At 40.5% G+C, this 26,735-nt stretch overlaps 1 protein-coding gene across 2 annotated transcripts in view; it reads left to right on the top strand.

Annotated features, from left to right (window-relative positions):
* Positions 1-26,098, top strand: part of SULF1 (sulfatase 1) — a 192,097-nt gene extending 165,999 nt beyond the window's left edge. For both annotated transcript variants that reach the window (XM_033202492.1, XM_033202491.1), the window contains exons 19-22: positions 4,446-4,588; positions 4,679-4,802; positions 6,814-6,847; positions 24,545-26,098. In XM_033202492.1, the coding sequence (XP_033058383.1) occupies positions 4,446-4,588; positions 4,679-4,802; positions 6,814-6,847; positions 24,545-24,575 (332 nt within the window). In that variant the 3' untranslated portion in view covers positions 24,576-26,098. The remainder of the gene's footprint in view (positions 1-4,445; positions 4,589-4,678; positions 4,803-6,813; positions 6,848-24,544) is intronic.
* The last annotated feature ends 637 nt before the right edge of the window (positions 26,099-26,735 follow it).

Genomic DNA, 26,735 nt, shown 5'->3' on the forward strand with positions numbered 1-26,735 from the left:
CGTCATCTACGTTAGGTAATTTTTAATGCCACCATTAAGTAAGCAGTCATCTCTACTGAAATTACACTATTATTAAATGTCTATTCTCCCTGAGATTGATCAATTATTCTTGCAAATACAAAGCTATTGTATTTGTATATTTCATAAAACAAGTTTAAACCCCTTTTAAACTGTTAATTTGGAAGATTTCTACACAGATTAGAAAATTTGGATTCCATGGTTTTTAATGTATGTAGATGTGAGATAGATGTTCACATATAAACAATATGTTATAAATAACATATTTAGAGATTTTTTAATGAAAAGTCATACAATGATGAAAGCATTTTCAATCATCCATTTTTAAGATATTATCTTTTCTTTGCCTATATTTGATCTAATCTGGTTCATTCAATTCAGTTTAGGATTTTTTCCCCACAGCTACTCCTTCAGGTCATTTCCTATAAGCTTTAGGTCTTTCTTTGAAATAAGCATATGTAGTTTGTTATCTGATTTGTTGATATCAAATCTCAAGTATTAAGGCTTTTTAATGTTTTAATATAATTTAGAAGTTCTCTAGAATAGATGGTTTTTATTAGGTGACATTCCTAGAATTATTGTCATAAGTTATTATAAATGAGGTAACATATTTTATTTAAAAGGTGCATGTCTATTACAAAGACTATTTGCGTTAAATAAAAGATCAGAAAGGATATGAAAAGTTTAAGAGTGTAAACGTTGGCTAGGCACGGTGGCTCACACCTGTAATCCCAGCACTTTGGGAAGCTGAGGCAGGTGGATTGCTTGAGCCCAGGAGTTCAAGACCAGCCTGGGCAACATGGTGAAACCCTATCTCTACAAAAAAAAATACGAAAATCAGCCAGGCTTGCTTGTAGTCCCAGCTACTTGGGAGGCTGAGGTGAGAGGGTCACTTGAGCCCTGGTGGAGGAGGCTGCAGATCATGCCACTGGGTGACAGAGTGAGACCCTGTCTCAAAGGACAAAAAAAAACAAAAAACAAAACAAGAGAGAGAGAGAGAGAGAATACAAGTTCTAAGTTGGAGAACATAATGTGTAAAAAAAGTTTTTTTTTTTCTTTTTGAGATGGAGTTTCGCTCTTGTCTCCCAGGCTGCATTGCTCTCCCAGAGTGCAGTGGCGTGATCTCAGCTCGCTGCAATCTCCGTCTCCCGAGTTCAAGCAATTCTCCTGCCTCAGTCTCCCAAGCAGCTGGGATTACAGGCGCCCGCCACCACGCCCGGCTAATTTTTGTATTTTTAGTAAAGACGGGGTTTCGCCATGTTGGCCATCCTGACCTCAGATGATCCGCCCACCGCAACATCTCAAAGTGCTGGGATTACAGGCGTAATTACAGATTACAGACTGTATAAAAATATTTAAATTAGCTAATCAACTTTAAAAAAATCATTCCTGGAGGGAGAGAGGGGTGAATAGGCAGAACACAGGATTTTTAGAGCAGTGAAACTACTCTGTGTGATACAACAATGGCAGATAAATGTCATCATGCATTGTCCAAACCCACAGGATGCACAACACCAAGAGTGAACCCAAGTGTAAACGATGAACTTTGAGTAGCAATGATGTGTCAATATAGGCTCATTGATGGTAACAAGTGTGCCACCCTGGTGAGAGATGTCTATGGTGGGAGAAGTTATGTATCTGTGGGGACTGGGGTTATATGAGAATGCTCTGTACTTTTCACTCAAAATTGCTCTAAAAACTAGTCTATTAAAATAATTTTTAAAAATCATTTCTCATTCATTGTTTAAAACATCTCTTTTAGCCTAAGGGGACAGATTTAGTGTGCCTGATACTGCAAAGGACAGCAGAGTCTAGTATTTAAGAGTAAACTCTTGGCCCGGCGTGGTGGCTCATGCCTGTGAGCCCAACACTTTGAGAGACCAAGGTAGGCAGATCACTTGAGTGTAGGAGTTCAAGACCAGCCTAGGCAACATGCCAAGACCCATCTCTACAAAAAATAAAATACTAACCAGGTGTGATGGTGCATACCTGTAGTCCCAGCAACACAGGAGGCTGAGGTGACAGAATCACTTGAGCCTGGGATGTCAAAGCTGCAGTGACCCTTAATCATGCCACTGCACGTAAGCTTGGGCAACAGAGCAAGACACTGTCTCAAAAAAAAAAAAAATGTAAACTCTGTAGCCAAATCCCAGTGCTACCAGTTGTCAGCTGTGTGACCTTGGACAAATTACTTAACGTCTCTGTGCCTAGGGTTTTTCCATCTATTAAAATGAGGATGATAATAATAACCTCTGTCTCAAGAAGTGGCTTTGAGGATTAAATGAGTTATAGTACATGCAAAGTACATAGTGCACAAGGAATGCTCATTACGTGTACCTATCCTATTAGGTTGGTGCAAAAGTAATTGCAGTTTCGGACTCATATCTGGGCTCAAACACATCTTTATCAACCAAAATAGGAACCATTATACTCAACGCATTTTTGCCATAAGAAATAAGTTCGTTTATTCCTGTAGCATAAAAATTCATGCTTCAGGATTCAATGAACTCTTGGAAAGCATTTTCTACGTTCTTTTGGTTGTGGAAGCGTTTTCCCCACAAACAGTTGTCAAGATGCTTGAAGAAGTGGTGGTTGGTTGGCAAGAGGTCAGGTGAATATGGCAGATAAGGCAAAACTTCGTAGCCCAATTCGTTCAACTTTTGAAACATTGGTTGTGTGACATTCAGTCAGGCATTGTCATGGAGAAGAATTGGGCTCTTTCTGTTGACCAATGCTGGCTGCAGACATTGCAGTTTTTGATGCATCTCATTGATTTGCTGAACATACTTCTCAGATGTACTGGTTTGGCCAGGATTCAGAAAGCTGTAGTGGATCAGACCAGCAGCAGACCACCCAACAGTGACCAGACCTTTTTTGGTTTGAATTTGACTTTGGGAAGTGCTTTGGAGCTTCTTGGTCCAGCCACTGAGCTGTTCATCGAACGTCACGGTCTGATTGAGAAATGGTTCGTTGTTGTTGCATAGAATAAGAGAAGACAGCACTTCAAAACGATGATATTTTTTATTTTCCCCTCAGCTCATAAGGCACCCACTTATCGAGCTTCTTCACCTTTCTGATTGGCTTCAAATGCCGAATGACCATAGAAGGGTCGACATTGAGTTCTTCCGCAATTTCTCATGTAGCTGTAAGAGGATCAGCTTCGATGATTGCTCTCAAGGTCCTTGTCAGCTTCCAGTGGTCCACCACCATGCTCCTCATCTTCAAGGCTTTCATGTCCTTTGCAAAACGTATTGAACCACCACTCCACTGTATGTTCGTTAGCAGTTCCTGGGCCAAATGCTTTGTTAATGTTGCAAGTTGTCTCCACTGCTTTACGATCCATTTTTAACTCAAATAAGAAAATCACTGGAATTTAGTTTTTGTCTAACACCATTTCCATAGTCTAAAATAAACATAAAGAGCAAGTAATATGTTATTAGCAAAAAAAAAAGCAAGAAATGGCCATTAAAATGATTAATACAACCACATTTATTTAAGAATGCATTCCAATATCAAACAGCAAATTTCAACAATGCAAAAACCATAATTACGTTTGCACCAACCTAATAGTTGTTTTTAAAAAAATTTTTTGCTGGGCCAGACACAGTGGCGCATGCCTGTAGTCCCAGCTACTTGGGAAGCTGAGGATCACTTGAGCCCAGGAGTTCTAGTCCAGCCTGGGTAACAGAGAGAGACCCTATCTCTTAAAAAAAATATTTATTAGGCAGCACATTTCTGAAATTCAAGAAAGGTGAGCAAATTTAGAACATGTGCCCTTTTGTAAACAGAAGTGTGGGTGAGTTGATTATAAATGGGACATCTCTTCTGCATACCTTCTACAAGTTGACCAGGGGGCTATGTAGTATAAAAGATGTTTGTGGTCACAGCCTAGCTCAGGCTAGAGTGTTGCAGAGACCATCCCAAATCCTCCAGGCTGGGCTCAAGGCTTCTCTAAACTCTTCTTTGTTGCAAAATCCCATCTTTATATGCTTCATTGGTGACACATGACCATCTGCCATATAGAACAAGCGAGGGTACTAGTTCCAAATCTTTATTAAATAACCATTTATCTTTTTCAAAAAGAGAATAAATAGAAATTCTGATATTTTTCTTCTCATACTTCCCTCACTCACCCCTCTTTGGAAGCCACTGCATAACAGAGCTAAGGGGAGGATAAACTAATATGCCTGAAATTTTACTTTAGTCTTCAGCCTATAAGAGATCACTATCTTTTTCCCCATTTTCACAGCAAATTTACATGGGGGGGGAAGGTATTATTATTCTTAACATGAAACCACAGTATTTGTAAGAAAGAAATTGTGAACTTTAAAGTGTAAAGATAAGGGAACACTGGAATGGCAAGCCTACCTCTGCCTAAGGTTTTTCACTCTTTTTGTTTTGTTGTGTTTTTCTTTTTTACCCAACAGTGGGATCTTTCTGTGCTTGCACGAGTTCTAACAATAACACCTACTGGTGTTTGCGTACAGTTAATGAGACGCATAATTTTCTTTTCTGTGAGTTTGCTACTGGCTTTTTGGAGTATTTTGATATGAATACAGATCCTTATCAGGTAAGACAATATATGTTCATTTTATGAAGGTTGTTGAAAATAGGATAACCAGACATAAGCTTAAATAGATTGTCCTGTCTCCATTCACAGCTCACAAATACAGTGCACACGGTAGAACGAGGCATTTTGAATCAGCTACACGTACAACTAATGGAGCTCAGAAGTTGTCAAGGATATAAGCAGTGCAACCCAAGACCTAAGAATCTTGATATTGGTAAGGAAAAAAATAGTATTTTTTCTATTTTACCTGGAAAATTCTTTGTGTTACTAAGCTTTCTGCCTTGGAAACATTTAATTGCACAGAAACATATAGTTCAAGATATTTAGGGAGACACTTTGCAGGCAATTCTAAATACAATTTGATCTCTAAGTTTAGCTCTGGGTGTACTAATGAAAAACTTAATCCACCAAAAGATTTGGTGAGCATTTCCTTCCAATATCTCCCACAGCTCTATTCTATTAGTAAACTTTGATTCCTGATAGAAGCATCTGTTGGAAGATGAGATGAAAGCATTGGGGATTTGTTTGTTATTGCCGTCAACAGTCTGAAGATATACTCTAAGTAAACCAGGATATTCTCTTTTTTTAAGAGAACTTTGATGGAAAGGCACAATGCTCTATTTCTGCTATCCCAGTTTGGAGTTCCCCCAGTTGGAACCCTGCCTATGACATTGAATTAGATTTCTTTTGCCAGTATTTTTCATCTGAAACTAGAGATATTGGAGCAGTTCATTAACTTGGGATCTAAAAATAAAAGAGGGTCTGAAGGGAATCAGCCAGATGTTCCTTCCCTGCTCTGTGTGTTAAACTGGCTTATTTCTCCTTTGTTTCATGGAGATGCAGTTCTTTTCAGTGTCCACCCCAGCTCTTTCTTGGTTGATAAAAATTCTCATTTCCTCCTCATGATTTCTACAGAAATGTAAATACCAGCTCTCCATACAAGGAAGGAGAAAGACCTAAAACCGGCAAGGGCATGGACCTTGGCATGGCATGCCGGCTCCAGAAGGATGAAGAGCTGAACTTACAGGCATTTGGGTGCAGCTTGCAGGAGCTTTTTGTGGTGCCGCTGGGTTTTCTCTGTGGGTCTGGTGCAGAGCCAGTGTCATCAGCAGTAAAATGGGCAGCTTTCTGGGCCACATGCCTTGAAGGGGGTAGGGATTCCCATCCCAGAATGATCAACAGCACCACCTGTCATCTCTGCCACTGTAGGGTCACAAAGGCTTTTGAGTTCTGGGAGTCCCCTAAGAAAATATAAATCCTCAGTTCTCAATCAACACCTCTCAGTTAACACTTAGTGGAATCAGTTGTCAGTCAAGAGCAGAATAGACTTACAAAATAGGTCTTTTGGTCACTGACCCCACTGAGCTCAAATCTTTTCAAATATCCTGCTTATCTGTTGACTTTTCCTCAAATCTTACCAAAAAAAAAGAGAGAAAGAAAGAAAGAAAGAAGGAAAGAAGGAAAGAAAAGAAAGAAAGAAGAAAGAAAGAAGAAAGAAGAAAGAAAGAGAGAGAGAGAAAGAAAGAAAGAAAGAAAGAAAGAAAGAAAGAAAGAAGAAAGAAAGAAAGAAAGAAAGAAAGAAGGAAGGAAGAAGGAAGGAAGGAAGGAAGGAAGGAAGGAAGGAAGGAAGGAAGGAGCCTGCAAAGACTAGGAATCTTAACCAACCATTAGAGGCACTAGAAATACTATACCCAGATATTTCTCCCCAAAAGAACACAGGACTTTTATTGTTGGTGACATAACAACTCTACTTAGTGAAATCTGATAGAGTCCCTTAATGGTGAAATGACACAATGGGTGGAGCCAGTTACGCTGTTTCACTTCAAGCCATCCTCTCCACCTTCCAGACTGTTCCTACAGGAGATGATTATTAGCCCGTTTTTTTCCCCAATGTTTTGTCTAAAAATAACCAAAATTTAACTTTTCCTGAGAATTACATGGACTTCTGGAAGTACCTTGCCCACTGCTTTTAAGTGGGCTCTCCTCCCTTTAACACCCACCTATTTTTTTGTATGAACTCTTTTTTATCTTAAATCTTTTCATTTATAGCTTTCAATCCTCATTTTGAACCTAATAGGAAATCTCTGTTGGGCTTTAACACTGTCTGTATTTAACACCATGTGTTTCTTTGTAGGATTTAGATGTTGTGCATGGAAAACTATATAGTGAATGGGTTTATAAGTTCTAAAGCTAACAGAAATTACTCTTGTATTTTCCTATATCAGGAAATAAAGATGGAGGAAGCTATGACCTACACAGGTATTCACACTTTTTTATTCTTCTTGGCAGCTTCTTCCCCAATAATTGCATGATCCAGTCATTTCCACTAATTTCTGTTTCTTACCGTGTTGCACAGAGCACAGCTAGGGGTGCATGCTTGTTCTAACAGCATTCTCCACCATGTTTTGTCATTGATCACAGATCTGACATTTTGCTTTTAAATCAGCTCACTGTCCCATCAAGATGTCCCAGAGCATTTACTCACTCCCATGCTTGTTTGCTTGTTGGATGATGCTTTTAAGCATGGAATCATGTGAAGGAAAAAAAAACAAAAAAACAGAATGGCCTTTGGGAGCCCCGGGAGAGGAGAGGGGGAGTTTATTTTCTTTGTGGTACTTACACATTGATTTGGTGGGGGAGCTTCACAAAAATGGGTTAGAGATTTTTATTAAATATAGCATCAAAGGCACAAAAGGACTAATGAGAATTTTAAGAGCATTCTAAAGCCGAAGTTGGAGGAAACAAGGAATTTCCTTGTTGATGTTCATTCATTAACTTTGGTGGTGAAAAGCAGCAGCCATAAGATTCTGAAAGCTCTGCAGAGAGGTGGTGAATAAAGAGAAGGTGCTGGGAGTTGGGAACAGAGTACCGGGAGTCAAGACACTGGTAAAGGGACACGCACAGTGGCTCACGCCTGTAATCCTAGCACTATGGGAGGCCAAGTGGGAGGATTGCTTGAGTCCAGGAGTTTGAGACTAGCTTGGGCAACAAAGTGAGACAAAAAAATTTTTTTTGACTAGGCAGGTATGGTGATGCACACCTGTAGTCCCAGCTACTCAGCTATTCAAGAAGCTGAGGCAGGAGGATCGCTTGAGCCCAGGAGGTTGAGGCTGCAGTGAGCTATGATAGTGACACTGACCTCCAGCCTGAGGAACAGAGAGAGACCCTGTCTCTAAAAATAAATAAATAAAGACACTCAATAGTCTCAACATAGCACCAAGACAACACACAAACATTCCATAAACAACCCTCAGCCCTGTCATTTTATCCCCCTCCAACCCTCATCCATCCCTCACTGTGCTCCTGAGAGGGGACACACATTCCGGGTGGCCGTGTCACTTGGTCACCTGGCAGTATTCACCATTGCTAATTTTCTACTCTGAGCACAGACCTCAGGCAGGTCTGCCACCTGAAGCAGCTAGGCACTGTCCTTACCACCTCTGCTGAGGCAAAACTGAGGCACGGACGTTACCAGTACCCTAGTTAATGGATCCACTTGGGAGAAAAACGTCCATCAAAGAAGTGTGAACTTAAATGGTGCCATCCATATTAATATCTTCTTTATCTATATTAATCTTCTTCATCTGTATTTATATCTTTAAAATTAATATACCAAAGAATATTTCTGTTCCTGGCACCCTGTTCTGCCCCTCTAACCTCCAGAGCTATGGTCTCAGAGGGTTCCCTTTACAGAGCAGGTCATTAGTCCAACAAGAAGCCAAATGACAACAGGAAAGGCGATGGGGCAGATGAAAACAAAGGAAGCTGGACTTTCGGGGATATGTTATAGCCATTTATGTATGTCTTCTTTTTTCTATTTTCTCTTGTTCTTCATCTTAACTGTCCTCAATCTGCCCCACACCAACCCTGTGTCACTCCCAGCACACATAAGACAGAGCAGAAGACCCCACCCTTGAGCTGGTCTCCCTGGGGCATGGGCTGATGAGGTAATATCCTGCACACGAGGATGATCTTGCCTGCCTCCCATTGGTCACATTAAGACATTTCCAAAGTGTAACATTTTAAATGGACCTATCTCTAAATATTGACTTTACAGTTATTTTATGAGGCACTCAATTTATAGCTAAGGGATTTTCAGTCTAGTGTCATGAAAGAGATAAAAGGGTGTTCACAGATTATTTAAGACATAAGATTGGTCAGGGATGAGTCAGAGAGTCATTCTCCATGAAGTCACCCCTGGCCAACTTTGAAAGGAAGAATGTTTAACTGCTGTTTGGGTGTAAATGACAAGCATCTGGGACCCTCCCCTTCCCTGATCCCTGCCACCACCACTCAATGGGCCAGATAATCAATTGTTTCTGAGGTCATTTTCACATAATCTTGGCAACTTTAGTTGTTGAAAGCATATATGCAGGGGCAACATGGTGTTACCTGTTGCTTTTTTCCCCTTGTAAGCTCCTTACCAGAGAACAGATCTAAGGATACTTTATAGTTCAAAATAACTGGCATTTTCAGACTTTGCCATTTCATAGTCCACAAAGCAAGCCATCTTTCAGTGGATATCCATGTGGCAGCAGGAAATCTTGACATGGAAAATATCTGCCTAGTCACACCTGGGAATTCACTAAACACCCAAATGTAGTGTTTGATGTGGCCTTACCTGCTCCTTGTATCTTATTGGATTGAATGAGAACAGATGCAAAACAAGTATGTACAGAAATGCCAGGAAAAGTACTGTCTTCCAATGGGGTCCAACAGTTCAAAGGTCTCCATTGATGGAGCCACTTAGGAGGCTTCAGTGCCTTAATTCTTTCAGATTTCGATAGTTTTAGAAAACTAATTTAAAAAAAAAAAGATTTTTATCGTGAAATTTGATTACAAAAGACTGAGAGAAATGATAAGAACCAGATCTGAAGAATTTGAAATTTGAAAATTCAACAGAGCATTTTTTAAAATGTATCCTGTACAAGATGAACTAAATAAATGTTTATAAACTGCCTTCTTTTTGGTGGATTTTCAAAAATTAATCTTCAGACTTATTTAGAGGATTTTCATAAAGCAAGTTTTTTGGGTTTTTTTTCTGTTGCTGTTCAGTTTCTTTCTTTTCCTTTCTTTTCTTTTCTATCTTTTCTTTTCTCTTCCTTTTGCTGTTCCCTGTGCATGAGGCAGGAGGGGCAGCTGAAACGCTTTGCATACTCATCCTGGTCATTTTCCAGTTAGGACAAGCTCAGAGGGAGAGCACAGCTTAGAAGGTGGCACTCATGACTCAGGAAATAATTTGTGGCTGATTTGAAAGCAACATCTTCTAAGTGTGTTGCAAAATATAGAAAAATCAGCAGGTTGATGGGGTGTTTATTTTTCCCACTGTGTGTGAAAGCTGATGCTGCCCTTTGAGGGCCAAGAGGAGCTCCTGGCAGCCATGGCCACGTGTCCCGTGGCTTGGTAGGGCAGGCGGTCAGTTCTTGGCAGCCTTCCTCTGGCAGGGCTGCTTCCTGATCCTTTGCTTCAAGCCTCTGAGCTGTTAGACCACACTGAGCTCCACCCTCAGCAGCCACGCTCTGACCACATTGCTTTTGCTTATTTTGATTCATCTCCCCCATAGTGACAGTGTGTGCCAAAGGTGGCCATGGGTGACACAGCTGTGTGTTAGTGCCATACAGCACTGTGGTCATGGGGGTGGACGCTGGAGCCCCTGACTAGTTTGAGTTCAAATCCCAGCCTCCCTGGTTGGCATGCTTAGAACAGACCCTGGCAGGGGCCAACCCCCAATAAGTGGTGGAGTCATTGGATAATACCAAATGCAGGACATGTATATGAATGAAAGAGTATGGGAAAGGGAATTTCAGTGATATGAATTCCAAAGCGTGTTAGTATATTTTATAAGAAAGACAAAAAGGTATTCATCAACACCACCAATCTCCATCATCAGTCACCGGCAACCAAGAATTGAGCACTCAGCCCATCTTCTGAACTGCCTGAACCTCTTGAGATGAGAAGAACAAACCAAACCTTCGCTGTCCTGCTCTAGGTTACTCTAATGGAGCTTCCCAGATTCTCCTCTCCAATAAGATGGAGTCCTCTCAGGGACTCCATCTTATTTTAAAGCTGTCTTACTAGCACTTTTGGACTTTTCTGTTTCAGATGCTCAAACAAGAGATGGGGCAGGGGCAGGGTTTTGGGTTAAATGGGCTGGAGGTGAAATTGGCCCCCTAAGGTGTTGAGGAGACTTGGGGTGAAGATCGTTAGGGTGTATGTCAGAGCCAGGGCCATTGCATGCACAGAGATGTGTCACAGAGCAGCCAGTAGGCACCAAAATCCAGCCAAAGCTCTGCCATGAGAGCTGGGTAGTGGCAGGGGTGACAACAGTGGCCACCCTGGTAAGGTTAAGGTCAGACTTGGTTTAGTCTAAGCTGTCAGAGTGTGTTCATCATTTTTCTTACCTTTCCAATAGTGACCCTATTCCAAAGGCCTTGTTTCTTGTGCCATAGAAGAAACTAAAGTATAGCATGTGCAGAACTCCTTAAGATCCTCCCCAGACTGCAGAATGAAATGTATATTTAATCAGTTTCAATATATAGGGGGAAAATGTGTCCTCATTCATCCATGCAACAAATAAAGACAGAAAGAATCTAAATGACCACCTCTGTGCCAAACGCCGCCTTCACCGGGAGTGCAATCTGGTGTTAGAATGCACGATGCAAAGTGCTTTGACCAGAAATTTATGGCGCCATAAGAACCAGGGGAGGGCTCCAACCCAACCCGGAGGAATCAGAGGAAGCTTTCCAAGGAGTTGGCATTTATGCCACATCCTGAAGGCAACAGTGCAGTGATCCAGACACAGGATGGAAAAGGAAGTCAGTCCAACCAGAAGGCAAGACTCATGTGGGGACTTATGATCAGTTCCGTGACAGTGCAAGGGGAGGAGAAGAGAAGGATGAGCTGAAAAGGCAACCAGGGCCTATTTTATGGAGCATGTTTTATGGAGAATGATGATATAATTTATCTTCCAAACAGGGATGTTTTGACCATAGGGGAGGAGTATTAAAAATAGTTAATTAGGCCAGGCACGGTGACTCACACCTGTAATCCCAGCACTTTGGGAGGCCGAGGCGGGCGGATCACAAGGTCAGGAGATCAAGACCATCCTGGCTAACACGGTGAAACCCCGTCTCTACTTTAAAAAATGCAAAAAATTAGCCGGGCGTGGTGGCGGGCGCCTGTAGTCCCAGCTACTTGGGAGGCTGAGGCAGGAGAATGGCGTGAACCCGGGAGGCAGAACTTGCAATAAGCCGAGATTGTGCCACTGCACTAGAGCCTGGGAGACAGAGGGAGACTCCGTCTCAAAAAAAAAAAAAAAAGTTAATGATTATATTATATTCATTCTATATAAATATTGTTATGTATTTGTTTACCAATGAAATAGTCAATAGATCTATAAAACAGCTGTATTTAAAACTATTTTTTAAGCTAAAATATCAAAAATTCTGGACAAATGCCAAACTGAACAGGATACCAGTACAGCAGATACAAACTGGGACCATCCCAGGCAAACCAAAAATGTGGTCACCCTAGTTACATGCTACATCAAAGGATGTAATCTCTGTCCTAAAAGCAATAGGCAGACATTCAAGAGCATTGAACTGGGAGAAATAATATGAGAGGATTTGGGCTGATCAGATTAGGTGACATAAATAGTTATGAGAATAGTTTTGTGAGTCACATTGGCTTGTGGGTCAGTTCTGGCTCCATCACTTCCCAATTTGAGGACCATTTGCTAACAGTATTACAGCACTTACTATGGTCCAGCGCTCTTCTGAGTGCTTGCATATATTAATGTATTTAACCCTCTCAATAACTTTGTGAGGTCAGTACTATTATTACCCTTATTTTTTTTTTTTTTTTAAGACGTACTCTCACACTGTCGCCCGGGCTGGAGTGCAGTGGTGCCATCTTGGCTCACTGCAACCTCCACCTCCCAGGTTCAGGCAATTCTCCTTGCCTCACCCTTCCAAGTAGCTGGGATTACAGGCGCCTGCCACCACACCCAGCTTATTATCCCCATTTTACAGATGAGGAAATTAAGCCACAGAGTGACTAAATAACTTTCCCAAGATTACACAGCTCATAAATGGTGAAATTCAAACCCAGAGACTCTGGTTCTAGCTGTGCTGTTAATCTCTACACTATACTGGTTCTCTTGGACAATTTATTTAACTTCTTTTATTATGGCTGAATTTTCTCATCTTTAATAAGGTGATAATACATATACATAATAATACACAAGGATTTCATGAGATATTACCTGAAAAGTAAGCCCTGAATTCATGTTATTGTGTGACCAATGTTAATTAATAAATTTGAATAGTGAGAGACAAATTGTATCAAAGAGCCCTGGAATTTTTTTTTTATTATATTTCTTTTTTTTTTTCTTGCTCTGTCACCCAGGCTGGAGTGCTGGAGTGCAGTGACACAATCTTGGCTCACTGCAGCCTCTACCTCCTGGGTTCAAGCAATTCCCCTGCCTCAGCCTCCCTAGTAGCTGGCACTACAGGTTCAGACCACGATGCCTGGCTAATTTTTGTATTTTTAGTAGAGATGGGGTTTCACCATGTTGGCCAGGCTGATTTCGAACTCCTGCTCAAGTGATCCTCCCAGCTCAGCCTCCCAAAGTGCTGGGATTACAGGTATGAGCCACTGCGCCTGGCTGAGCCCTGGAATTTTGAAGGACATTTATTTTCACATTAATGGATGATAAAATTGCAGTTTTTAATGTCAATGCTATATTAATAAAGAGGAAAAGTTATATGCATATACCAATAAGTGGATATAATCAGCCATTGACACACACAGGTAGTCATCTATAAATGACACATATTTTTTTCTATTTTTAGACTGTCTTTATGGTTGAACATTAATTGGCTTTCATTTGTAAAATAAATAGCTATTCCTGCAATTCATCCATAAAATTAAGAAGGTTAGAAATTTATGGTCTGGTTGCTCTGCCTGTGGAGTAACCATTCTTTATTCCTTTACTTTCTTAATAAACTTGCTTTCACCTTACCAAAAAAAAGACTAAGCACAGTGGCTCATACCTGTAATCGCAGCACTTTGGGAGGCCAAGGTGGGCAGATCACCTGAGATCAGGAGTTCGAGACCAGCCTGACCAACATGGAGAAACCCTGTCTCTACTAAAAGTACAAAATTACCTGGGCGTGGTGGTGCATGCCTGTCATCCCAGCTACTTGGGACGCTGAGACAGGAGAATGGCTTGAACCCGGGAGGCGGAGGTTGCAGTGAGCTGAGATTGCACCATTGCACTCCAGCCTGGGCAACAAGAGTGATACTCCGTCTCAAAAGAGAAAGAAATGTATGGTCTTTTTTACTAAGGCCAATTCTGATTTTGGTGTCCTGCTAGTATCCAAAAGCAAATTGTAAATTGGCTTTTTGATACTGGCAGGACACCAAAATCAGAACATCTGAAATTTCAAAGCCTCAATCAAATTCCATTTCAAGCTAAAACATATTATGTTTCAAGTAGCATGAAAATCACCCAAGATGAATACCAATTTGGTCCAAATGTTGGAAACCCTGTGCCTTCAGAAACAAACAAAGAAAAAAAACAAAGAGCTCAGCAAAACATGGAAGGGCTTAGGAGAAAGGAGCAGATATATTAATGCAGATACTCTGTTTGGGCTCTTTCCATTGTGAAATTTAAATTAGCACCATTAGAAATGAGACTTGAAAGAGAATAGCTATATTAATTAAAATATCCTGCCAGATAGCAACAAGCAACAAACTATATATAAGGGTTTGTGATTTTCTGATGGGCCCATTGCTTGCTTCTTGAAACTATAGACACCTGGCCTGGTGAAATTCAATTTGCTACTGAGCACAGATACCCAGAACCAGGTATAGATGATGCCATAATGGAGGCGTTCACACAACCCAGGGAAATGGCCAGAGAGGTTCTGTGGAGGGGATGATGCTTAATCTTGAAGGCTGAGAGCTGACTGGGCTAATGAGTCAGGGAAGTACATTCTAGAAATAAATACAAACAGGAGAAAGCCTGGTACTTTCAGGACTTTGCACCTGGTACAGAGAGATGTGTCAAAGGGGAAGAGAAGAGACCAGAGAAGCTGCAGAAGTCAGCCTGTGTCTGCAGAAACAATCCCTTCTGCTTCTTATGACATCATCAGCACCTGTTAATTGTAACACTGCTCCAGGTAGAGTTAAAATTCCATGCATGCATCATCTCTTAAGTTACCCATCTGTGGAATATAGCATGATGTAATTACATGGTTACGTTTTTAAAAGTAAGTAAGTGTCATCTAGAAAGAAATGTGACTTGGCTTGCGACCTGGGTATGTTCTTGAATTTCTCTTAGTGGATTCACGGCTTTTCTGCTTCCGGGATTGGGGAATAATTACCTGTAATGTGAAATCATCTACATTTATTCTGAAAATTCACCTGTCAGAACAAGCCTATCTATATACCTTTTCTCTCTGAACAAAGAGCTTCCAAATGACCCAAAAAAAGGGTTTCCTTTTTTGAGCTGAAGACAGGCAGAAACCAGGAGACACATGGAAAATTTAAGTTCTAATGTCAAATAAGTGTAACTTTCTATTTTGATATAACTTTACATTTACAGAAAGATTGCAAGAATAATTTCAAGAACTGTTACCCCATTTGCTTTATTGTTTTTTCTTGTTCTTTCACTCACTTTCTCCACGTATACACATACCTTTTATTCTGAATCATTTGCAAGTAATTTGCAAACATCATTCCCCTTTATATATAAATGGTTTAGGAGGTATTTCCTAAGAACAAAAGCATTCTTATATAACTGTTACGCATTTATCAAAATCAAGTAATTTAACATTGTTACAATGCAATTGTCAAATCCACATTTCATGTTCAAATGTTAACAATTGTCCCAATAATGTCATATTCATCCTTTTTTGCTTTTCTGGCCTGGGATCCAATCCAGAATCACACATTGCAGGAAACTCATCTCTTTTAAGCATCCTTTTATCTGGAACAGTTCCTCACCTTCTCATTATCAGTCATGATATTTTAAAGAGTATATGCTAGTTATTTTGTAAAATGTCCCTCTGTTGGGGTTTGTCTGACGTTTCGTCAGGATTGAACTGAAGCTGTGGATTTTTGTCAGGAATACCACATATTGTCATCTTGGGATATCTTATCAGGAGCTGCATGACATCTTGGTGGTATTACCTTTGATTACTTGGCAAAGGTGGAGTTTGCTAGGTGAAGCCACTGTAATTTTTTTCTTTTTTAATTAATAGGTAATTCATCTACTAGCTTTTAAGCCATTCATGATTCCATGATTCATTTCTGCCTGAATCATTTGTTGTTACCATGATGGCTGCAAATGATGATTTCTCTCACTCTGTAATTCTTCTTGCTTGGTTTTTTTTGTTTTTTTTGTTTTTTTTTTTTTTTTTTTTTTTTTTTTTGTGAGACAGGGTCTTGCTCTGTCAACCAGGCTGGAGCACAGTGGTGCAATCTTGGCTCATTGCAGCCTTGACCTCCCAGGCTCAAGGGATCCTGCCACCTCAGCCTCCCAAGTAACTGGGATTACAGGCACATGCCACTACACTCAGCTAATTTAAAAACACAAAAGAATTTGCAGAGACAAGGTCTCACTCTATTGCCCAGGCTAGTCTCAAACTCCTGGGCTCAAGCGATTCTCCCAGCTCTCAATCTCCCAAAGTACTGGATTACAGGCATGAGCCACCATGCCTGGCTCCTCCTGAATTTTTTAGGTAGCACTGTACTGTAAAGAAGAGATTTCTCTGCCAGATGTGGAGGCTCACACCTGTAATCTCAGCACTTTGGAAGGCTGAGGTGGGAGGAATACGTGCTTGAGCTCAGAAGTTCAAGACCAGCCTGAGCGGCATAGCAAGACCTCATCTCTACTAAAAATACAACATTTAGAAAATTAGCTGGGTATAGTCCCAGCACCTGTAGTCCCAGTTACTCAGAGGCAGAGGTTGTAGTGAGCTGAGATAGCACCACTACATTCCAACCTGGGTGACAGAGTCAGACCCTATTTCAAAAATATAAAAGAAGAGATTTTCCTCCTCTCCTGTGTATTTATTTCTATCAGTATGAACTCAGATTCTCAGTTTATTCCATGGATATTCTCTTGCTATCATTATTTATTTTGATGATTAAAGTGTCTTAAATTTGGCCACTGGTGTCCCTGCACCTGAGTTCTGTGTACTTTTGAAGCATCCTCATCATTTTTTGACCACCTCATTGCTTTCTGGCCTAAAGGCCTGTTCCAGGTTCATCTTGCATTTTTGCCACTCCACATCTGGAAGCAGCCATTTCTCCAAAGGGCCCCAGTTCCTTTTAAAGGGGAATGGCATTTGAACACCAAAATCTGGGTCTGAGGTGTATAAAATTGCTGCTGAGGTCTCTTGGCATATAGATCCTTTTGCTGGAGAGAGCTAAGACACACACGTGCATCTATCAACATCTATTCCTTTTCATTTTATTTTATTTTGTTTTATTTTATTTTATTTTTGAGATAGAGTTTTGCTCTGTCTCCCAAGCTGGCGTGCAGAGGCACGATCTTGGCTCACTGCAACCTCCATCTCCTGGGTTCAAACAATTCTCCTTCCTCCCCTCCTGAGTAGCTGGGATTATAGGCACCTGCCACCATGCCCAGCTAATTTTTGTATTTTTAGTAGAGAAAGGGTTTCACCATGTTGGCCAGGCTGGTCTTGAACTCCTGACCTCAGGTGATCCGCCCACCTCGGCCTTCCAGAGTGCTAGGATTACAGGCATGAGCCACTGTGCCCAGCCTCGACATTTATTTTTGTACTACAGATATGTAGAGATATGTCTAACTGAGTGAACTAATACTTCCAATTTAATGTTACCCTGCTCCTGATTTCAATTAAATTGCTTTTAGGGTTTCTCTATTAAATAAGAGGCAAGCTTTAGGACTGAGTTATATATAGTTTTATTGTGCTAAGGAAATAGCCATCGGTCCTGTTTTTTTTTAATGCTTTTATCTTTAATGAATGTTGAATTTGTCAAAAAGAATTTTTTAGCATCTGTGAAGATGACCAGATAATTATTCTCTTTAGATCTGTTAAATTATTATTGTATATTATATTAATAGATTTGGTAAGAATGAATCCTTTCATTCCTGAAATAAATTCCACTGGGTCATTGTGTGTTGCTTTCGTAATATTGAATTCTGTTCACTAATATTTTAAGATTTTTGTATCATATTTTTAAAAGATATCATCTGTGATTTCATTTTCATTTTTACTGGCATTATCTCTTAGCTATTACATTAGTTTCTTATTGCTGCTGTAATAAATTACCACTCTTCCTTTGAAACGACACAAATGTATTCTCTCGTGTTTCTAGAGGTCAGAAATTCGAAATGAATCTTACTAGGCTGAAATCTTCTGGAGGCTCAAGGCAAGAATGTCGTTGCTTTTTTCCGTTTCTGGAGGCTGCCTGCATTCCTCATTCATGGTCTCTTCCACCATCTTCAAATACAAAAATGTAGCCAATCTTCAAATCAGTCTCTCCCCCAACCCACACCTTCATCTGTTTTCTGGGGTCACATCTTCTCTAACCCTCCTTCCTACCACCTCTCTTTCCCTTTTTAAGGACTCTTGAGATCCCACTGGCCCCACCTGGATACTCCAGGATACTCCCACGCCCCAATCTCAGGATCTATGACTTAGTCATATTCACAGAGTCTCTTTTGCCAGGTAAAGGAACTTGTCCATAGTTTCCAGGAATTTGGATGTGGACATCTTTGCTGGGTGGAGTCCACTCTTCTGCCTATCGCAGCTATCAATGTTATCCTCTCTTCGTAAAAAGAGTTTGGAAGTCTTCTTGAGTTGTCTGCTCTAGAACAGTTTATCAGGATTCTCTTTTCATTGAAGATTTGGTAAACTTCTCCTGTGAAAGTATATAGACCTGATGCATCTTTGCAGAGTGGTTCTTTGGGCTTTCTTTTTCTTCTATGGAAACTGTTTTATTAAAGCCTTCTATCTATATTGGGTTGTTAAATCAAGTTTAGCCTAAAGCTGCTTCCTCACATATTTTAAGTTCAGCCTAAAGGTTTCTCTGTACATCGTGAACTATAACCTAAATAGAGTTGCATACAGACTGTAGCCTACTCTTGTGCCCATCACTGAGTTTTGGCCCATCAAAGGTGGCCAACTGTTCAAACTCTGTTCAAATAAGGCAAACGCTGAGATGTAACCAGTCTGGTTGCTTCTGTACCTCCTTTTTGTTTTCTGTCCGTCGCTTTTCTTTTTCTGTCCATAAATCTTCTTCCACCACGCAGCTGCGTTGGAGTCTCTGAGCCTACTCTGGCTTGGGAGGCTGCCAGATTTGCAAATTGTTCTTTGCTCAATTAAACTCTGTTAAACTTAATTCAGCTAAAGTTTTTCTTTGAACAGCGTCAATTTGGGCAAACTATTTTCCTGTGCAACTATGTTTCATCTAGGTTTTCAAATTTGTTCTCATTGAGGTCTGCAAAGTAGTCTCTTGTTTTTGTTTTTAAGATGGGATTTCCCTCTGTCACCCAGGCTGGAGTATAGTAGCAATCGTGGCTCACTGCAGCCTCAGCCTCCTGGGTTCCAGCGATCCTCCCACCTCAGCCTTCTGAGTAGCTGGGGCTACAGGCGTGTGCCACCACACTCAGCTAATTTTTAAATTTTTATTAGAGGTGAATTCTTGCTATGGTGCCCAGGCTGCTGTTAAACTCCTGGGCTCATGCAATCCTCCCATCTCAGCCTCCCAAAGTGCTGGGATTACAGGCATGAGCCACATCTCTTGTGTTTTTAATTCTGTATATTTCAGTGATTTTTAAAATATTTACCAGTATATAAGAAATGCAAATCAATAGCCAGATGAAGAGGAACATAGGCTAAGGTCCAGAAGGGTCCCAAACGTAGGAGCTTCTGTCCTTGAGTTTGAAGTGTGCTACCTTCACAGCATGTGGTTGCATTCACCAACTGGAAATCTCTCTGAACCCTGTTATCGTTTAAGGTTTTTAACGAGGTTCCATTACATAAGCATGATTGAGTGCATCATTGACCAGCGGTAGTTAACTCAACCTCCAGGCCGCTGTCCACTCCCCAGAGGTCGGGAGGTGGGACTGAGAGTCCCAACTCTCTAATCATGTGAAGGTCTTTCTGATGATCAGCCCAGCTCCCAACCTAGAGCTGTCTAGGGAACCCTAGCCATCTCCTCAGCATATAAAAGACACTCTTATCTCCCTGGAGATTGCAAGGGCATTAGGATTGCTGTGAATTGGGGGTACATCAAATATATCTTTCTTATTATGCCCTAGTCCCCTGGCCATGAACCCTTAGTGAGAAGATTATAAAAGCCAAAATATACTGGCACATTCTTAGAATTCCATTTAGCCATCAAAAATTAGTCCAGTCCATCATTCTGTCATATGAAAATACCTCCCAGGGCAAGGCCACTCAGGTTTGCCAGCTTCTGTTGAATCTTGCCAGGAGGGGCTTAGCAATATATGACCTCACCCTTTTAGGAGTCTGGTATAATGGGGCTAAGAGACAATGTCATCTCCTGTTCTGAGCCTTTTTTGAGCTGTTAATGTAATATTGGATTTCTCTCATGACTCATGACATAACCCAATTATTCACTCCTTCAGCCTCAGTTACTGTTCCTCCATCTATCCATTTATGACCAAACTTTTCCACTTTTGGAGGAGACATTAGATTCATCCATTGTGCTGCTCTAGACTTCAGGCAGTAATACTAGTCTAGTATTATTATTAGACTACCAGTAATAGTCTAGCAAGTACCTCTTGCTCAGTCTGCTTCCATTCAAATAGAGTAAGTTTACATAGGTACAGAACTAATGAGCTGTTTTTAACCACCAGGCAATATACCTGCATTCACTGTAAACCCCAATTTTGCCAGTTGGGATGAAGGCATAACCTGCCCCATCAGGCCCTTAGGAATTCTGACATCATTTTAAAGTATAATTTGGGTTTTTTGCTTAGGAAGCATCCCTGCTTCCAACACCAGCAGTTGCATCTCTGCATGAAGAATAAAAAAAGAAAGTTGAGGTGCTGTGCAGAAGACTTGCATCATCACACCAGCATCCTCTCCTGTCCCTCTCCTCTTATCCCCCTGCAAAGCAGAAAAATCTGTCCAGTGGGGGACCCTCCCTTAGCCCTCTCATGTTGGGTGTGAAGGTATGTAAGCCAGCCTTCAATGCTTTTCTCTCCCCCCATTTTAGACAGCAAATGTTTTAGCTGCCCATTCCTTCCTATTCTTATGGAATTGTTACTCTAAGGATAATGTGCACCATTATATGTCCATTTGATATGAACTATCTTTGCTCACTTTTGGACATGGTGGGCTATAAAATGTGTCCTTTGATCTGAAGAAATATAACTTGGTGGTCCAAATTAGTACAATATTTTCTGTTCCTATCCTGTAATAATAGTTTAAGCATTTGCGTCTACCACTGGGTCTACAAAGCCCAGCCCGGGGTAAGTGTCTATTTCTGTTAGGACCCTGGTCTAGCCCCTCAGGGCTACTGGCATTGGTTGCTCCCATGCAATCCACTTACCAGCTATGTGCGGGGTGCCTACCCCAGGGGAATCTGGCCCATAGACATCTGCAGTCTCTGGCTCTCTTTTTGGCATTATATGTCTGAGAGTGCAAGAGGAATAGGTCTAGGCTTAGCCCGTCTCTACATGGCTGCAACACCACCCCCCATGCCCACTCATTTTATGAGCCCCAGTGGCTACCACAAGGGAGCACACCAAAAGCTCCACTTGATGGTTCCAGTAATATTCCAATACATATTCTTATTTATTCTTGCTGTATTTGATCTGCCTTGGACTGATATCACCTATTGTGTTTCTATATATTTCTCATTGCATCTTCTATACTTTCTTCTTTATCAAGATAGTTGCTCTTTTCTTTTTCCTTCAGAACTTAGTAAGGTTTGCATTTTGGTAATTGTCTTTGTACTTATACATTGTTAATGCCCTTAATTCCTGTTTTGTATTTTTTCTTTTATCTATTTATTTATTTATTTATTTATTGGTATTTTTAATAGAGACGGGGTTTCACCATGTTGGCGACGCTGGTCTCGAACTCCTGACCTCAAGTGATTCACCCGCCTTGGCCTCCCCAAAGTACTGGGATTAGAGGCATGAGGCACCATGCCTGGCCTGAATTCCTGTTATCTTATTTAACCTTTCATTATCTCATTATTCAGTTTTTAATGGCCTTCCTTCACTCCCAACTATTACCTGAATCATACTCAATGAGCTTATTCTCTTTGGTCTGTGCTCCCTCTCACATTTTTAGTTGCATTATTTCTAGCGTGTCCTATAAAATGCGTATATTATTTTTTCACTCTTCTTTTACCTGTATTTTTATCCTAGATCTGATAAATCTATTAAATGTGCACCCTCTATATGTTTGCTTCAGTTTCCCCAGTGATTTCTTGGATGAACGAGTCACATCCTCTGGAAGATTGCTAAAGAAGAGCTGATGTACACAGTACCCCCTGCGTTCTTATGTGTTTCAAACTGTTCCTCCATAGCCTTGATACTTGAAGGAGAGCTGGACTGGACATGAGATGCTAGGTTCATATTTTAATTTCTGATTTCAGATGGCTTTTCCATCCTCAGATGCTTGATTTAGAACATTTAATTCACACAGCACTGGTGTGTTGTGGTTTTCTGCACTTTATTTCGCCAGAGGCATTTTCTTAAGATGGTTTTTTAAATTCTTGTTTTCCATTTTATTTTTGTTGTTGTTGTTTATTTTATTTTTTTAAGTTCTGGGATACATGTACAGGATGTTACATAGGTAAATGTGTACCATGGTGGTTTGCTGCACCTATCAACGCATCACCTAGGTATTAAGCCCACCATGCATTAGCTATTTTCCCTGATGCTCTCTTTCTCCCGACAACCCCACAACAGGCCCCAGTGTTATAGAGTTCCCTTTCCTGTGTCCATGTGTTCTCAATGTTCAGCTCGCACTTATAAGTGAGAACCTGCAGTGTTTGGTTTTTTGTTCTTGTGTTAGTTTGCTGAAGATAATGGCTTCCAGCTTCATCTATGTCCCTGCAAAGGAAATGATCTCATTCCTTTTTATGGCTGCATAGTATTCCAACGTGTATATGTACCACATTTTCTTTATCCAGTCTATCATTGATGGGCATTTGGGTTGATTCCATGTCTTTGCTATTGTGAACAGTGCTGCAATGAACATATGTGTGCATGTGTCTTTATAACAGAATGATTTATATTCCTTTGAGTGTATACTCAGTAATGGGATTGCTGGGTTAAATGGTATTTCTGGTTCCAAATCTTTGAGGAATCACCACACTGTCTTCCACAGTGGTTGAACTAATTTACACTCCCACCAACAGCGTGAAAGCCTCCCTATTTCTCCACAACCTTGCCAGCATCTGTTGTTTCTTGACTTTTTAATAGTCACCATTCTGACTGGCATGAGATGATATCTCATTGTTCTTTATTTTATAGTAATTTGATATAGATTTAGGTTGCTTTTATTTCATGGATTTATAGTATTTACAAGCCTCCTAGTTTAACAGAATTCTTTTCTGTGACTGTAACTAAGTATACTCTCTCTTTACCTTTTTATTTTATTATTATTTGGGAGTGAAAGTGAGAGAGGTTGTGTGTCTTCTGACTTTTCATATCTCTTTTTTCTTGCAGGACCTGAAATTTCCCACCTTTTGCTTCCTCCTTGTTTTACCACCCAGTTTCCAAAGGGCGTTTCTCCCTTCTCTCTTTCTTTGTATCCTTTTCTGCCTGAAGCAATGCCTTCCAGACTGCCACCTTGAATCGTGCACAGGCACAAGGCTGGGACTTAGGGTTCCCATTCTCATTGTCAGTGCTGTAACTCACCAGGAATCTTTACAGTATTTTATGCAAAAGATTTGACATTCTTTCCACTAAGGCCTTCAATCAATCTTTGACTCCATTGACACTTCCCTCTTCTCTCTTCCATACTGTTTTCCCAGGGCTTGTGGCCACAGCGTGACATTCAGCTCTGCTGGGATTTGGTGTTAACATTTTTTACTTACAGGTGATCTGAAGATTGTAGGATTCTCTATCTTCAGCTACACCGAGGTTGTGGGTTTGGTGTAGTTTTGCTTGTTCTTCTTGCTGGTCTGTGTGGCTTTATGGGTGGTCATTGCACTCATCTAGGCCACCTCTTTCCAAATGGTACTTAGGCACAACTAGAGAACAAGTGTCGTTTTCTGCAGGGCTACAGTCATCCTGGAGATGCAGAAAGATCTGAGAGAGAGAAAGCTGGTGCCTTCTTTGCATATGAGTAAGCCATTCAGTTATCTGAGGCACACATTTATCTAGGACATAGAACTTTCAGGGCAAAAACAACAATCAAAGAAATAAATCCGGGCATTTGATTTGAAGAACTCAATTGCATTCAGATTTGCATTTATACTGAGTGTCAGGGAATATAAAATAAAAATATCATACTAAGCATTACCTATTACATTCAAATACTTTCAAATTTGTCATTCACCCAGCAACCTTATAAGTGGTGATGATTTTATCATACAATTATTTCTACACTTGATAGATGAGGGAGCAAGACTCAGAGGGACTCACTCACATGCTCTTCTGGTTGCAAAGTTGATTTGAGTGGGGCCAGGAGTGAAGCCCAAATCCCCTGGCTGAAAGGACAGTGCCATTTTCAGCTCCATGTTTAGTCATAGATGTTTTCACGAATGTGATCTTCCCCCGCCCCCAATTTTCTGTTGTTTAATCACCTGTAACCTAAGGCCACTCTGTGAGAACAAATGACTAGGGGAAAATGCTTTTGAGTGTCATATTTTTCATTGATTAACTCTGGAAAAGCAATGTAAGTTGCTTGTCCAGATAAGTAGAAAATCTTTTCTCCACTAATGACTCACTTTCTTCTCTTTTCACAGAGGACAGTTATGGGATGGATGGGAAGGTTAATCAGCCCCGTCTCACTGCAGACATCAACTGGCAAGGCCTAGAAGAGCTACACAGTGTGAATGAAAACGTCTATGAGTACAGACAAAACTACAGACTTAGTCTGGTGGACTGGACTAATTACTTGAAGGATGTAGATAGAGTATTTGCACTGCTGAAGAGTCACTATGAGCAAAATAAAACAAATAAGACTCAAACTGCTCAAAGTGATGGGTTCCTGGGTGTGTCTGCTGAGCGCTCTGTGTCAGTGGAGATGGCCTCTGCTGACTCAGATGAAGACCCAAGGCATACGGTTGGGAAAACACCTCATTTGACCTTGCCAGCCGACCTTCGAACCCTGCATTTGAACCGACCAACATTAAGTCCAGAGGGTAAACCTGAATGGGACAACGACATTCCAGAAGTGAATCGTTTGAATTCTGAACACTGGAGAAAAACTGAAAAACGGATGGGACATGAAGGGACCAATCATCTGGAAACCAATTTCAGTGGTGATGGCATGACAGAGCTAGAGCTGAGGCCCAGCCCTAGGCTGCAGCCCATTCGCAGGCACCCGAAAGAACTTCCCCAGGATGGTGGTCTTGGAGAGGACATTTTTGAAGATCAGCTGTATCTTCCTGTGCATTCCGATGGAATTTCAGTTCATCAAATGTTCACCATGGCCACTGCAGAACACCCAAGTAATTCCAGCACAGTGGAGAAGATGTTGACCAAGGTGGAGAAGAATCACGGAAAGGAGAAGTCACAGCACCTAGAAAGCAGCGCCTCCTCTTCACTCTCCTCTGATTAGATGAAATTGTTACCTTACCCTAAACACAGTATTTCTTTTTAACTTTTTTATTTGTAAACTAATAAAGGTAATCCTAGCCACCAACATTCCAAGCTACCCTGAGTACCTTTGTGCAGTAGAAGCTGGTGAGCATGTGAGCGAGCAGTGTGCACACGGAGACTCATCGCTATAATTTACTATCTGCCAAGAGTAGAAAGAAAGGCTGGGGATATTTTGGTTGGTTTGGTTTTGATTTCTTACTTGTTTGTTTGTTTTATACTGAAACAGTATTATCTTTTGAATATCATAGGGACATAAGTATATACATGTTATCCAGTCAAGATGGCTGGTATGGTGCCTTTCCGAGTGTCTAAAACTTGACACCCCTGGTAAATCTTTCAACACACTTCCACTGCCTGCGTAATGAAGTTTTGATTCATTTTTAACCACTGGAATTTTTCAATGCCATCATTTTCAGTTCGATGATTTTGCACTTTGAGATGAAAATGCCATGTCTATTTGATTAGTCTTATTTTTTATTTGTACAGGCTTCTCAGTCTCACTGTTGGCTGTCATTGTGACAAAGTCAAATAAACCCCCAAGGATGACACACAGTATGGATCACATATTGTTTGACATTAAACTTTTGCCAGAAAATGTTGCATGTGTTTTACCTCGACTTGCTAAAATCGATTAGCAGAAAGGCATGGCTAATAATGTTGGTGGTGAAAATAAATAAATAAGTAAACAAAATGAAGATTGCCTGCTCTCTCTGTGCCTAGCCTCAAAGCGTTCATCATACATCATACCTTTAAGATTGCTATATTTTGGGTTATTTTCTTGACAGGAGAAAAAGATCTAAAGACCTTTTATTTTCATCTTTATTTGGTTTTCTTGGCATGGCTAAGAAGCTTAAATGTTGACAAAATATGGTTAGTTTGAATTTAACCAGGAACTTCTCAATAAAATAAAATCATGAATGTGCTACAATTTCAACATACCACAAGGGAAGTTAATTTCTTAACCTTGTGTTCTATGATTATTTGTAAGACCTTCACCAAGTTCTGATATTGTTTAAAAAGATAGTTCAAAATTGCTTTCAAAAATCTGTATTCTTGAAAATATTCTTGTTGTGTATTAGATTTTCAAATACCAGCTAAAGGATTACCTCACTGAGTCATCAGTACCCTCCTATTCCTACTCACCTTCCCAAGAAGATGTGTTTTTGCTTACCCTAAGAGAGGTTTTCTTCTTATTTTTAGATAATTCAAGTGCTTAGATAAATTTTGTTTTCTTTAAGTGTTTATGGTAAACTCTTTGAAAGAAAATTTAATATGTTATAGCTGAATCTTTTTGGTAACTTTAAATCTCTATCATAGACTCTGTACATATGT

The sequence above is a fragment of the Trachypithecus francoisi genome, unplaced genomic scaffold (genome assembly GCF_009764315.1).
Source record: "Trachypithecus francoisi isolate TF-2019V2 unplaced genomic scaffold, Tfra_2.0 Lachesis_group7, whole genome shotgun sequence".
Classification (NCBI taxonomy): domain Eukaryota; kingdom Metazoa; phylum Chordata; class Mammalia; order Primates; family Cercopithecidae; genus Trachypithecus; species Trachypithecus francoisi.